This window comes from Diplotaxodon limnothrissa, linkage group LG15, assembly GCF_057381915.1.
Source record: "Diplotaxodon limnothrissa isolate DT_005_m linkage group LG15, D_limnothrissa_male_GT1.1, whole genome shotgun sequence".
NCBI lineage: Eukaryota > Metazoa > Chordata > Actinopteri > Cichliformes > Cichlidae > Diplotaxodon > Diplotaxodon limnothrissa.
Genome location: NC_140610.1, coordinates 35399367 through 35414667, shown reverse-complemented (window position 1 = coordinate 35414667; position 15301 = coordinate 35399367). Strand labels below are relative to the sequence as shown.

General features: G+C 40.6%; 1 protein-coding gene across 1 annotated transcript in view; it reads left to right on the top strand.

The window, feature by feature from the left end:
• Window positions 1-15301, top strand: part of large1 (LARGE xylosyl- and glucuronyltransferase 1) — a 64188-nt gene that overhangs the window by 36834 nt on the left and 12053 nt on the right. Inside the window, exons 5-10 of the mRNA XM_085371848.1 lie at window positions 33-156; window positions 303-474; window positions 7875-7979; window positions 8267-8379; window positions 11775-11900; window positions 14436-14591. Of these exons, the coding sequence (XP_085227974.1) occupies window positions 33-156; window positions 303-474; window positions 7875-7979; window positions 8267-8379; window positions 11775-11900; window positions 14436-14591 (796 nt within the window). The remainder of the gene's footprint in view (window positions 1-32; window positions 157-302; window positions 475-7874; window positions 7980-8266; window positions 8380-11774; window positions 11901-14435; window positions 14592-15301) is intronic.

Below are 15301 nucleotides of genomic sequence, written 5' to 3'. Positions count from 1 at the left end.
CATTGGAGCTTGGTATTTGTGTGTGTCTACAGGCGGAATCCCCTTCATTTCCATTTCATCACAGACTCCATTGCTCAGCAGATCCTGTCCTCCTTGTTTCATACATGGATGGTTCCTGCCGTCAGGGTGGACTTCTATGACGCAGATGAGCTGAAGGTGGGGAACACAGACTCCATCACCCTGCTTTACTGATTGGGCTGCTTAATGATCTCATGGCTACTGCTTTATTTAATGCGAAACATTATGAGCTATTTCTATTTAACAGTAAATGATCCCAACCCTTATTTCCTCTTGTGTTTCAGTCCGAAGTCTCATGGATTCCTAACAAACATTACTCTGGGATTTATGGGCTAATGAAACTGGTACTGACAAAGACCCTGCCATCAGATCTACAGAGAGTCATCGTTCTAGACACAGACATCACCTTTGCCACTGACATTGCTGAACTCTGGGCCGTCTTCCACAAGTTCAAAGGTAATGCAACTCCTTTTCTCTCAGATGGCCCCGCCCCTCCCTGTTTGGTGTTTCTCTGTATTATTGTAGAGTCTTTGAACTCTGAACTTAAAAATGCAAAGCTGAGATAATTTGGACATGCAGAGGAGTGAGAGTGGATATACTGAACAACAGATGGTTAACATGGACTGAAAGCATGAGGAAAAGAGAAAGACCTCAGAGGAGGTTAATGTATGCAGAGGCTGGAGGATACAGGGACATGGTGAGATGAAGACAGATGATCCAGCGTAGCAAGCTCAAAAGGAAGCAGCTAAAAGAAGGAGAAAAGAATAATGATAAAGAAAATAAAGTGCCACAAGGTGACTGCTTTTGGGATTTGGTAAGAATAAATAAAACTTAGTTGAACTAAACATACAACATTCCTCTGTTCCCACTTTTATGAAATGTAAAAAGCTTAGTTTTGTTATAGAAACTGTTGTCCAGACACGTTGCTATTATTGTTTCTACTGAAAATGTCAAGCATCCTCATATCAGTGAGAGTAACAGAAAAACCTCTCTGTGTGATGCACTTCAATAGCATCGCAAACTAAAACCTCCAAAATGTTCTTATTCTTTAATCAACACTTCTCCAGTTCTACCTTCATAAAAGATGTGATATACTGGATTAGTTTCACTGACGTGCACCTATAATTTGTTCTGTGAAGTATGTGCACTGGCCTGTTCTGTTCTTCTTATTCTAAATGTGGGAATTCTTCTTTGTTTGGATACCTAACCTGCTTCAGTATATTGAGGATACTACAGAGCTCTACATGCTGAGCATGTTTGTCCAGTCTAATGTAACTGCTGGGAGAATGGGCCTTCTGGAGGCATGCAGCCGCGAGCTCTTCAACAAGCGACCCTCCTCCCAGCTTCCATTCATAAGCGAAAGCCAGGATCACGGGGCAATATTTCACCATCATATGATCAGTTTGATTGCGTTAGTGTAATAACATCATGGCAGGAGATGCAATTTATATTTAATTTACACATTAAGTCTCTGGCAAGCAAATTGACGGGACACAGATCAGACCACAGAGACCCGTGTCTGAATTTCTGCCCCTGCCCTTCTACAGAAGACGGGGCTACGGTGAAATTTTCCCTCTGAACGGTTCCTGATGCAAATCCAGAATGAGCGAACTTCTCACTTAAGACAGCCTGTGGAAAGAGAGAATCTGAGCATAACACAGAATGAGTGGCCCCGGAATCTGCAAGAAATTCCACTTCCTGACCACAAACTAACGAGGAGTGATTTATAAGGTGCACTATCTGAATGTACATATGTACCAGCCGGCAACGCAGAAACATTACAAGTTACAAGTAACGTGTTATTGTAATCTGATTACTTTTTTCAGGTAATGAGTAAAGTAAGGGATTACTATTAACCCCTTACTTCACTCATTACTTGAAAAAAGTAATTAGATGACTGTTACTTTCTCATAAGCACGCTGCGTTACTGCGTCACCAAACCATGATTTTGTAAAGCGTAAAAAAGTAACTACATTACTTTGAGTTTGATTCTGTAAAAAGGGACAGAAACATTAATAATGTGTACTTTATTGATCCCTGTGGGGAAATTACTTTCTGCATTTGATCCATTCACTCAGTGAAGCAGTGGGCAGCCACTAAGCAGGCGCAGGGGAGCAGCGTGTAGGGACGGTACCTTGCTCAGGGGTACCTCAGGGTAGCCGTTCAGTGGATTCAAACCCCCGACCTTCCGATCATGGGGCGACCACTCTACCTACTGAGCTATCCCTGCCCCCTTAGCGTCTGCTGTGAACTGTGCGTGGGAAGAAAATCTGAGCAAACACCGAGCACACTGCCACAGGAATGTGAAATTCACAGAGAAACCCCCAGATCCCCCCACTGACATGACTGCTACAGTACCGGGCAAACCTCCACCCGCCCCACTCCTGCTAAACAGGTGAAAATAGATTTAAGAGCAACAGGACTCAGTGCAGCTGAATCTTTGATTTTATTTAATCTTTGCTGTGTTTTACTTGCATCTATTTGAAAGAGTGAGTGTAAACACAAAAAATTATTTTATTTTATATTTTTGAAATATGCAGAAAACAGGTTTAAATGTTAAACAAATTTCTTCAAGTCAAAGACAGCTACATATAATTTTTGCTTAATGCAATGTGCATAAAATGTAAACATTAAAACTCGTAAAACAAATTTTAAAAAGAGACTTTTTTCATTTGATTAATTTTATATGATGGATTATGCAGAAAAAATAGAATTGGGTTGAAAGGTCTATTGTTTTATTACGTATTCAGGTTGTGTATCATATTTTTAACAAGTAACTGAGTACTAACGCAACTAATTACTTCTGAATATAAGTAATCAGTAAAGTAATGGGATTTCTTTCTTGGAGAAGTAATCAGTAATTAGTAACTAATTACTATCTTCTAGTAAGTTGACCAACACTGCTAATAAGTTCATTAAAAATAATATGTTGAAAAATGTTACAGGAACCTAAGCTATTTGAGTTAGTAGTGTGTGTGAATGGGTGGATGTCTGGCTGTGTAAAGCGCTTTGGGGTCCTTAGGGACTAGTAAAGCGCTATACAATACAGGCCATTTACCATTTTAGTAGGAGTGTTTTTAAAAAATAAGTTTACATTAATTTATTTTAGTTTGAGTGTTTGGGTTTACAGCTAGATTACACCTCTTAGGGTGAGTAATTGGGCCAAAGAGCTGCGCCCTGTCTCTGTCACTACCACTCACACTCCTGCTTAGTTCAGTGTCAATAAAAGTGATTTGATTTGATTTGATTTGCTGTAGGAACATTCGGACAGTGCTGTTTTTGATGTATTTCATGATGCAGTCTAACACTGAATAACTGTTCCCTGTGTTTTTTTTTTCACTTGGAACTCAACTAATTTCATACAAATATTGTGGCCATCCAGTTTGATTAACCTTTATAAACTATAGCTTTTTGTATTTGAGCTCTAATTATCCTGCTCAGGCAGATCTGCGTTCTTTGTTTCGTAGCCTTTGTAAAGGAGCACCCTGCTCTCTGCTGCCTGCTGCAATAAGCTCTCATTAATCTTCCTTATAGCCTTCATTAAACCTGCCACCACTGCACCCATGCTCTTCTCTCCAGGCTCCCACTGCCTCTTTCCTCAACCTTTATCTCTGCCCAGCTTCCTTCAGTAATCTCTCACCTTAAAGCCCGCATACTCCCCTCCTCCTCTCTTCTCTTAATCTCCCAATTATATTTAATTCCACCCACTTGCTGTCTTTATACTTTTTGTTCAGTGACTCAAAAGCTTTAAATGTATGAGTGAATTCAATTCTTGCTTCTTTTTATTGCAGCGTGGTTCCATTTATGAGGCAGCAATTAAAGTTTTTGACACTTTGTTGTGAATTTAACATAAAAGCTGGTTTTATGATATGATTAGGTTTCTATTGGATCTGGATGTTATGATATTTGACCCTAAAGTGTCTGCTACTCAGTGGCATGTCTAGAAAATTTTTGTTGGGGGGGGCCAGGTAGGGGCACAGATTTGGAGAAGGGTGGCAGATTTAATTGGCAGATAATGTTTAAAAAAAAAATTCTACCAACCGTTAACCATAATTCAATAATCCTATAAACCTAATAACCAAATGCACTTTTAACTCTTATTAGAATGAGATTTTAACCACTACGGTGCAAAGTTTTTAGATACTGCGTTGATAAAGTACAAGAGATACAATCAGTGCTTTGTCAGTGTTTACTCAGCATTCAAGGACATCAATATTTGCATAGTATTTTTACTGACATGTAGTGCACATATGTTTTGGGCAAAAACATTTTTGAAAATTAAAATACGAACATTTGTAACAAACAATTGACAAATTAGCCAGTTCCAATGCAAAACTTTATCTGCCTGTTAAAAAAAGAAGATAATCTTCTCACAAACTGGTGTTTGATTTTGAAACAGGAAAAAAGTGGGGAAACAAATAAAAAGACTAACATTTGAATAAAACCTGAAAGCAAGTAAATACTTTCTATGCTGCCTTATGGTAAACTTTGGTAATATTGATAAAGAACAACACTGGCTGATGATAAAATACAGTCAGCTGGCATGGTGACACTGCCAGTATTAACCTGCAGGGCTGGACTGGGACAAAAAAATTGGGCATTTTTACTACAGACCGACCCACCAGGTAGTAAAGCCATAAAGACTTTGACTGAAAACAAACCCTGTTGTGACAGTGATGTACAGTCTTGTTGGTATATGTATGATTTCTATACATTTTACGTCAGATAAAAACTTTGGTTGTAAGATTTAGATAATTATTTAATAAAAACTAGGTATTTTAAATGAGAATAAGAAAGAAAAGTATTTCTTTGTGCCCACCTTTCCCTGTTAATGCCCTACCTGGCCCCCTGGCAAAACTTTGCTAGACCCGCCCCTGCACAGTTACCAGCTGTCAGCTACATAAAAAAGGATCCTGGGGTTATTTGTCTCTCGGAAACAGTTCATAACTTCCCTTCAACTCATTCATGTCACCTAAAAGGTAAACCTGTTTCTCCATCACCTGTTCAGCTCTGATGGTTCAGTAAGGACATCTCCTGGTTTCATCTTCATGTTTCCCTCTCACCACATATCTAAACAGACATCATGACCAGCAGCTTTACAGCTGTGGCTCCAGCAAACATCAGCTGATACTAGAAATTAATATTAAATACATTCTAACAACAGCTGATCAAGCTTAAACGTGCTGCTGTTGTTTAGCGCGACATCCGCTGGTTTCCTCTTTCTGGCGCAAAGTGGGCGATAAACAAACAAGAGAGAAAAGCCGATCAGCTGATCATTGATCAGTTTCATGATTGAAGTAGCAACAGGAGAGGGAGGGGGAGAGAATGAGAGAAGAAGAGGCAGCTGTGCAGCATAAACACACAGAATAAATCCAGCTTTGTGTCTTTTTTCCATTCTAGCTAAAGTCCGGGACAAACTGCGTCTCTTCTCAGCTCAATACGAAACGCGTAATATTTTCTCTGAATGAGGGACCATTCCATTTTTTTAAGGAGCCGTTGGCAACTCTACTAACTAACCTTATGAATAAAATAAAGTTCACTATCAGTAACATCATAGCACCCACCCAGCTGTATAAAAACTCCGTCAAACTGGCTAGAACGCAGTATGAGTTATTGCAACTGACAGTAAAAAGTCAGCAACATGAAAATAAACTCCACCTAAACTTGGTTTATATCTGACCCAGATAGACTGCAGGTCATAACTTCTTACCTGAAGTTCAGTTCACCTGACACTCGGACTGGTGGCTGCCTCGGGGCTCTCCTCCTGCCTCCCCTTCCCTCATCCACCTGTTGCCTCTGTGGAAGCCCCGTCATAGCCACCACCAAACAACGGAGTTATTTCTACACATCGACCTGCATCTGGCCAATCCACCACCTCTCATTGTTCATGCCATTACAAAAAAAATAAAAAATAAGTCACTGGGGATATGCCCGGTATGCCCGATGGCCAGTCCAGCTATGTTAACCTGCAACCAAATCTGCAGCTCCATACAGCAATGTTACGACTTAGATTATATCTTATAACTCATAACTCTTATGTTAGCTGCCCTCAGTAGCATACTGTCTGAAATATTCCACAGCTGCAATAATTCTTTAAGTGTTATTTTTTCCTTGGTATTCTAATTTCACCGAAGTTTACTAAACTCAACAAACTTAATATTACTTACCGGGACATTTATTCTGTCCTCATTTTCTTTCACCGAAAAATTGTTTCCTGCAGTGCCATCTTTCGCGCTTGGCTCTCCTACCTTTGCTAACGTGATGCTCATAGCGCAGAAGCGATGCTGCATTCACTTACACTCGGATATCTGAGCGTCACCGTGAAAACATAATCGGACATTTGATATTTGATTGAATTTTATTGTTTGGCCTTTGGGGTGGCACCTGGGGTGGCCAGTCTGGTTTGGGGGGTGGCCTGTGCCCCCCCAGGCCACCCCGCTGGACACGCCATTGCTGCTACTGATGCGTCCAGCTTCCAGCTTGGTGACCTTTCTTGCAGAGAGACAATTGATAGGAGAGAACTCCACACAGAAAAATGGTAAATGGCCTGTATTTATATAGCGCTTTACTAGTCTCTAAGAACCCCAAAGCGCTTTACATATCCAGTCATCCACCCATTCACACACACATTCACACACTGGTGATGGCAAGCTACATTGTAGCCACAGCCACCCTGGGGCGCACTGACAGAGGCGAGGCTGCCGGACACTGGCGCCACCGGGCCCTCTGACCACCACCAGTAGGCAAGGGGTGAAGTGTCTTGCCCATGGACACAACGACTGAAAAGCCCCGGCCAGATAGTGAATTCAAACCCAAGACCTTCTTGCTCTGAGGCAACAGTTTTTCACTCCACTATTAAGCTCATGTTATGTCATTCATGCAGTTTTAATCTACTGTTACTGCTATTGAAACACTTTCTCAAATGATGCAATCAACCCGCTCTAGAAACGAGCAGATTGTTTCTATAAATTCTCTTATCTAAACAATCTACATACGTCCTTTCAAAGTCTTGCTGAACTCGGAGTGCGGAGTAGAGAGACATTGGACCCAAATGCAGACGCTTTGGACGGACTTAAACCAAAAGTGAGCCTTTATTAGCAGCGGAACAGGACACAAATGCAACATGAAAAGAGACAACGAATAAACTACAAAGCCTAAACTGGGAAGAAACTAAAACATAGGCTCATAGCAAAATAACCGGCATGAAATGGGGAAAGTAGAACCCTCAGGGGAGATACACAGTCCATCCAGCAGCAAACCTTAAATACACAGAGGGGTAACGAGAGGATGGGAAACAGGTGGGAACACAGCTGGAGCTAATCTAACAAAATGAGACAGAAAACATGAGACATTCACAAAGATGCAGACTTGAGGCTGAGACATGGAGACACGACTGACTAGGGAGACACAGGAAATGCAGAACATAGAGACAAGGGTGTCTCGACATGAAACAAGGAACACCGACTATACGCAGGCTAGATAAAAGTTGAGGAAGAACTAAGATCACTATTAACCTAAGAAATAAAGATAACCAAAACCATGAATAACAATAATCAAAGAATATTATATTATATAAATCAAAAAACACAAACACTGGGTCACCAGATCCAGGACTGTGGCATACAGTTATTCCTCCCAATATAATCATGATGTTTTGTCCTCATCCCTTATGAAATGCCTTTATTTTTTTCCTCAAAATACTACAAATCAGTAATTACTAATGACATTGCAGCCACTGTGCAGCAGGTTAAAGTTGAATGAATTGAAGGTTGTGGAGATAAAAAGGTGCTTGTTTGAGACAAAAAAAAAAAACAAAAAACAAGTGAAAACAGTCATGATATGTATGTGTGTGGCAGGCCAGCAAGTTCTAGGTCTGGTAGAGAACCAGAGTGACTGGTATCTGGGGAACCTGTGGAAGAACCATCGACCCTGGCCAGCACTGGGCAGAGGCTTTAACACTGGTGAGTACCTTATAACCTGCTTTTAGCATGTTAGCTGTGTAAAGCAAAGTCTAGATGACTGAATTTAAGAAAGGAAACAAAATGAGAAAATGTGAATGAGAAACAACACTTCTGGCACTGCGTCTAGCTGGTCTTAAGGAAGAGCTGGCCTTCCTTAAGACCAGCTAGACGCCAATCACTCTGTTTCTTAAGCTACCATCTTTGTTTGTACCTTTTGTGTGTGTGTGTGTGTGTGTGTGTGTGTGTGTGTGTGTGTGTGTTTGAGCATGTGTGTGTCCACTTTACAGGGGTTATTTTGCTCCTCCTGGATCGTCTGCGAAAGCTCAGATGGGAGCAGATGTGGAGACTGACTGCAGAAAGGGAACTAATGAGCATGCTGTCCACTTCCTTGGCAGACCAGGTAAGAGACACACACACACACTGTCATAGCTCACATCACAATTGTGTCATTTAAATTGTGAAAACAGCTGTATTTGAAAGTAGTATTTTCGGACTTACATAATTAAATAAACCTGTTGTGCTTTCATATACTGACAGCACAGCATTATGGTGCTGCACCAATATAAAAATGTCCTTTAAATTTGACAACTCTGCATTCAGTGACAGTTAAAATCTGAATAGGAATATCTCACTCTGGTACTGGATGAAATCACCAGGAAAAGGAGGTTGGGACTGGTGGGTAAACCTGCCATTATAATAAAAGTCATTAAAAAAATATTTTCAGTTGTGTATAATTAGTATGAGTATGTTGCATCAAATGTTGCAGTCAATAAAGGTTATAGACTGTACAAAAAATGACATGTTGGATATTGATGATTGAACTGTTCAAATGTTTCTTTAATTTGTTGAAAACAAAATGATGTGACAGCAGTTACTGGAAAACAAAATCAACTCTGGCCCCTTTGGGGTCAGAGGTTGGGTTTCCCCCCCCTTTGGAAAATGGTTCTGAAGGTCAGTGATCCACTATTGGTTTTCCCCCCCCCCAAAAAAACCCCCAAAAATTCACTGGCCACAGCAAAGAGTAGGGACCTGGGAGAGAAAAGTACCAGCATTTTTCTTTTTTTTTAATTGGCTGACATCACAGTTGAAACACTGGAACATGAACACGTAATGGTAAAGGTTCCCTGCAAAAGTCTAAATCAGGCGTTAGTCTTAAGCTGGGCTTACACTGTGCAATTTTTTCAGTCACGCTATTCAGCTCCTGCTCAAACTGTATGATTGAGTCGCAGGGGTTAGAAGTTCATAGGTCACGATGCAGCGTCTCACACTATACGGCCTGATCTGATGCGACCTGAGTGCTCACACTGTGCGTCCATAACATGAAGCTTATAACACAAAATGTGCCTCTCGCTCCCCCTCTCTGTCTTTCACTCACACAGACACACACACACACTCACACAGACACACACACACACACACACACACACACCACCATCAACTTTGCTAAATTGCTAATGAAAAACATTGATCAGGCAGCTGTGACTGAGCAGCAATGTATAGATCCAACTATTTTCATGGTTGTTGTGGTCGTGATAATTTTGTGAGGCCACATCGAAAAGACCCAGATGAACTTGCCAAAGTTCTACAAGTTGTGCCTCCATCATACGCTGCACTGCCGTGTTGCTCTGTCTTTTCACTTTCATTTCTGTGTTTGCGCGTGCGCAGTGTGAGAGGCTGCAGTGACAGCCTCACGACAGGATTTCAAACATGTTTGATTTTCTTACGACCAAATGATTGATGATCGGGAGCTGGTCGTGAGGTGTTAATCGTTTCTTGTTACCCCACATATACTACACCAGGGGTGTCAAACTCAAATACACAGTGGGCCAAAATTCAAAATGAAACAAAGTCGCGGGCTAACGTTAATATTTATTGAAAAAAAAATCTTCCTCCAGATATAAGAATGAATCTTTTCTTATGGACTCAAACAAGTTTTGCTGAAAAACTGAATATGGAACAAGCAAAGCTTAATACTAAACAATATATATATTAGCTGTATAATACCAGTAGGCCAGCTCTAATAGTAATTTGGTATGGCTTCGCGGGCCAAATGTAATTAGGCTGCGGACCAAATTTGGCCCGCGGGCCAGAGTTTGACACCTATGTACTACACGATGCACAACACACGATTAAGGCGAAACTCGGGCCGATCCCCAAAATGGTCGCACGACTGAAAAATCGGCTCAAAATGGGCCAAAATTGCACAGTGTATGCCCAGCTTTACATTGTATCTCAAAAGATATAGTTTTGACCTTCATCCATTTTCTCACGCTTATCTGGGTCCAGTTTACAGAGGCAGCTGTCTATTTATAGACATCCTCCCTCAACTTGTCAGTGACCTGCTTCACTCTTCGCTCAGTAAATAGGACGTCAAAATAAACAGCGATTCCTCCCTTAGCTGCATGCAGCCCTTTGCCATCTGAGAACAATAGTGTCAGATTTAGAGGTGGCAATTCTCATTTCTTTTGCTTTAAAACTTGGTTGCAAATCACCCAGTGGGAGCTGGAGGTCACTGCCTATAAAGTCACTTGCCTCACCTAAAAATGTTGGTCAGTCATAAAATTTAGGAACAGAATTGATAACAAAGGGTCCGACTTACTGCTGGATCGAGAGCTTTCACTACAGTTGTACAGGGACCTAATGGCCCATACCAATGAGCTCCTGCCACACCTGAGTTTTTGCTTCAGCTACTGCCGGATCCATTCTCCTCTTGGATTGTCAGTGACTGTCAGCTGACTCAAGACACCTACAAGCTAAATAAAACTTATAAGACTCTTTCTCCTCTGAAACTTTGTTTGGATCTTTTGCAAAACTAAATATACTAAATAACTGGAGTCCTGCATTGTGTCTGTGCCAGGATGATAGAACTCTTCATGTATATGTTAGTGGTCTTCACAGTTTCCACAGTCCACTTGGGCATACCTATGTGCCAGTGGTCACAAAGACATGTTATCATACTCTGAGTTGTTCCACATCAACAGTCACAGGGCAAACACTGAGAGCTTTGTGAAGTTATCCTTTTTCCGTTTAGTTATTCAGAGCTTGTCTAGATGAGAGGTATGGTTATGAGAGTTAAATTAAACCTTCATTAAGTAAAATTCCCACAAGGTAGGCAGTTTGGAAAAGGAGCAGGCTCCTTTCAGCTTTCCATCTGCCTTCTGCTATATGACTTCCTTCCATGGACTGTCAGCCCACTTTATTGTAGTATTCATTACATGGTTAAATAGTTTTTATGTTTCCCATTAGGAAGCTAAAGCTGGCACTTAGGCTTTTGCTTTGTGAGTTTTCAAAAATCTCAAAGTTAAAGAAAAGTCTGTCAGATGTAACCAGACTTCATTTCCTCAAAGCAATTTCAAGTTTTTCGCTTTATGAGAGTGAGTGTACGAATAAATGGACTGTATAAGGATGAACATCTGGATACATACAGCACACTTAACAGGATGGTGGCTGAGTCAGAACTATGAAACTGGGCCCAGACCAGTAAGATTCCAGAATATCTTTTTCACTTGCTTTTTATTAAACATAAAACCATGAGGCAGGTAGTAATCCCTCCCAGCTCTCCGGTTGCTGATGATGATAAATGATTCATGTATGTAAAAAATCGAAATCGATCAATTAAACACAGAAAAATACTCACAAAGCAGATTCCAACTTAGTTCTTTAAGTTAGCATTTGTACCACATTTAAAACATTCAGGAAGACACATCTCTTTCAGCAGATTAAAGAATGGACAACCTAAATATGTGGGGGTTTTTGTGTGGGGATATCATATCTTATATGATTTTGTGTCTGCAGGATATCTTTAACGCAGTGATCAAACAAAACCCGTTCCTGGTTCATCAGCTGCCTTGCTTCTGGAACGTCCAGCTGTCTGACCACACCCGTTCCGAAAAGTGCTACAAAGATGTGTCCGACCTAAAGGTGAGATCTTGATAAGCCCGTTATACATTTATCGAGACACATATGAACCTGCTCGGAGGTGTTCCCCACTTTCTATCCTTTATTTTACTTTCTATTTTTCAAATAACTAGACATTTCAAACCCTGCATAAGAGTACTATTAAAAAATGAGATCAAAACAAACTCTAATGTTAGTTGTTAGTGCCATTAACCATGCTCTTTAGATTCACTGCTCCTCTAAACTCCAAAATAACACCAGCATGCAGCTATAGATTATGTGCACTTTAGCATATGCTACTTCCGGTGGGGAAACGCCTGTAAGGCGCTTCGTTTCCGGTGTGATATTCGCACCTTGTTTACGGTCGGGTTTTCCAAAAACAGGTCAACCAAATGGATGAATCAAGCGGCGATTTACATTTCTCAAGATGTCTTGAGCATTTAACGAATATATCTGTAGATGATGTTCATCGACTTGTCGATATTTTCCCCCTCGCCTCAGGGCAAAATAGAAAAAGGATTCAAATTTTATATTTCTTAGTATTTGTATATAGTGTTCTCTCGTTTATTGCGGGTGTCTAAAAATAACCAGCAATAGGTGAAATCTGCAAAGTAGCCAACTTTATTTTTTTACAATTATTTTATATGTTTTAAGGCTGTAAAACCCCTCACTACACGCTTTGTACAGTTTTTTTCAGACAGGCATCGACATTTTCCCACTTTTCTCTGTCATTTAAACACTTTAAGAGTTCAAACCTTCGTAAAAAAAAAAAAAAGTCCAGTATTATAGAATGAAACCAAAGATCAAAACCTGTTTTCAGTCTCAAACATTTAGTTGAAAAGTAAACATACAGTATATTTGTTTTCCTATAAATAATAATGACGGATTTTAGAACTAATGAATTTAAATGTAAGCTTAATTGCTTAATTTAAGCTTAATGCACCTTATAACCCGGTGCGCCGTATGGTCCCAGAAGTCCAATGTTTTTTGTGCCATGGTTATCTTCCTCTGCCTCTCGGGTGCTACCACAGGTGCCTATGACGGTGCAAAACGTTTCGTCGGCATTGTTTTTGTTGAGGAGAAAACTTACAAACTTACAAACATACAGTACAGCACTTCAGAGTCACACTGCTAGCGATTGATGTAGCGATTCTGTACTGTACAGGAGAGACGGCACGGAGATCGACAACGGTCTGCAGTCGATCAGGACGCAGAACACACTGCGCTTTAAAAAAAAAAAAGAAAGAAAATCATGCAAAATTGCACTAAAAACATCCGCGAAACAGCGAGGCTGCGAAAGGTGAACCGCGTTATAGTGAGGGACCACTGTAATTGTGAAGCTAAGTCACAACATACCCTTCGTAAATACTAATATATAGAGACCCTTACCAGCAATCATTCATGTATTTTTTATATCCTGTGGCTTTTTTTCACGGTTTGTTGACATGCTGTGTAGGAGAGCACTTGACCAGCTGATATCGACATAACGGGGAAACATCTGGCTTTGACTATTCTTCACCTGTAGTTTCAATACTGGACATTTTCCTGTTTAAATCATAAGAACTGTCACTATACAGAGATGTGCTTCTGAATGTGGACGATGTGTCTTCTGATGTGATGTAAACAACCAATCGATCTACACGCTTCAAACGTCAAAATTGATCATTTTATTTTTAATGACACGGCAATGGTGAGTGTTCCCACCTTTTGCTCTTTGTAACTTAATGTAATCTTTCCGTTTTCGTATTTCGGACATGATTTTGGAGTCCACCTTCGCAGTAGCGATTGACCGCAAAATAAAGCTACCAGAAATGTACAAGCCTACATCCGGTCTTAAAACAGGAACTTAGCATTTTCTCGTGCACAGGGTCTGTTACTGTTCTTACCACACTGGTCTGTGTAGGTTTTTAGTCATCCAAGTAAAAGTAATAGAAAATAACTGGACGTGTTTAACTTTCCACACTAGCACAGTGCTTTTGAGACCGTTAAACAAAGACATTAAGAAACTCTGCTGAATGAGTTTTAGGAAAAGCTCTTGATCTTACCAATCAAAAGTGAAGCCACGCCTCATACATGTTTTGGCAGTTTTGTGGATTCTTTCATGTGGTTTCTTCTATAATGTATCTTCTTGCATTGGATAATGCTACATGTGCTCCTCGCACGGTTGGCAGTTCATTCTATGTCCACAAAGTGTTCTTGGCCAAAACACTGAGTTGCTGAATATGACAAACGAGCATCTTGAATGGCATTGCTGAAACGTATTTATATCAGTCTGCAAAAAAGTGCAGTTAGTGAAATGGCACCTTTGTCTAAAGCACTGAGTGAAGTAATTTCACATCTTAGCAAACAGTATAATGAGGCTTTTCTTCACTGCTCTCTCATTATTTTTGCCAGGTATTGAGCCAAATAACGGACAAGTGTTAACAACAAGTAGTAACTTTGTTCTGCACTCTTGGCAAAGCGCAGTGTAAATGTTTTGGTTTATTGCTCTGATTCTTTAGAACCTGATGATACCAGAAGCTTCTTCACCACTCTCCCATTTGTGGTTCTCCTCAACAGGTGATCCACTGGAACTCTCCAAAGAAGTTGCGAGTAAAGAACAAGCATGTGGAATTCTTCCGGAATCTCTATCTTACCTTTCTGGAGTACGATGGCAACCTTCTGCGACGAGAGCTGTTCGGCTGTCCCAGTGAGGCTGACCACAACAGTGAGAATGTATGTGGGACTTCTGTGCTTCTGTTTCTGTTGTCAGTGTAGTGAAGTTATTTGAGATGGTGCTTAACCACTGTGGGATTCAAACTGCCATCATCCATTTAGTTAGAAACAAGTTACATTTGTAGCGAACAAAGAGTAAATTTCTTATCAATTGAAAAATAAGTCAGGAATTCTCTTAACTCTTGACTTGGTATTGACAACATACATGAGAGTTTCTACATCTCCTGATGTAACTGCTATGCCTAGTACATTAAATTAATACCTGACATGGTAGGTTCAGGGTATGCTGGCTAGTCAGACATTAGCATTAGCATTGTGGATGCACATGGACATTTTGCATCACCTACACTCATGATGCCTTTACTGCTTCTGAGGTGTGCGCCAGGTTTTATGAATTCCTATCATTAGCTCTTTAACAGGAGAAAACATCTAGCACAGGGGTGTCGAACTCCAGGCCTCGAGGGCCGGTGTCCCGCAGGTTTTAGATATCACCCTGTTTCAACACACCTGAATCAAATTATTAGTTCATTAACAGGCTTCTGGAGAACTTCAAGACATGTTGAGGTGATAATTTAGCCATTTAAATCAGCTGTGTTGGATCAAGGACACATCTAAAACATGCAGGACACCGGCCCTCGAGGCCTGGAGTTCGACACCTGTGATCTAGCAGAAGCAGGCTCAGGGAGGGAAAGTCATCTTTTGAGGGTGAG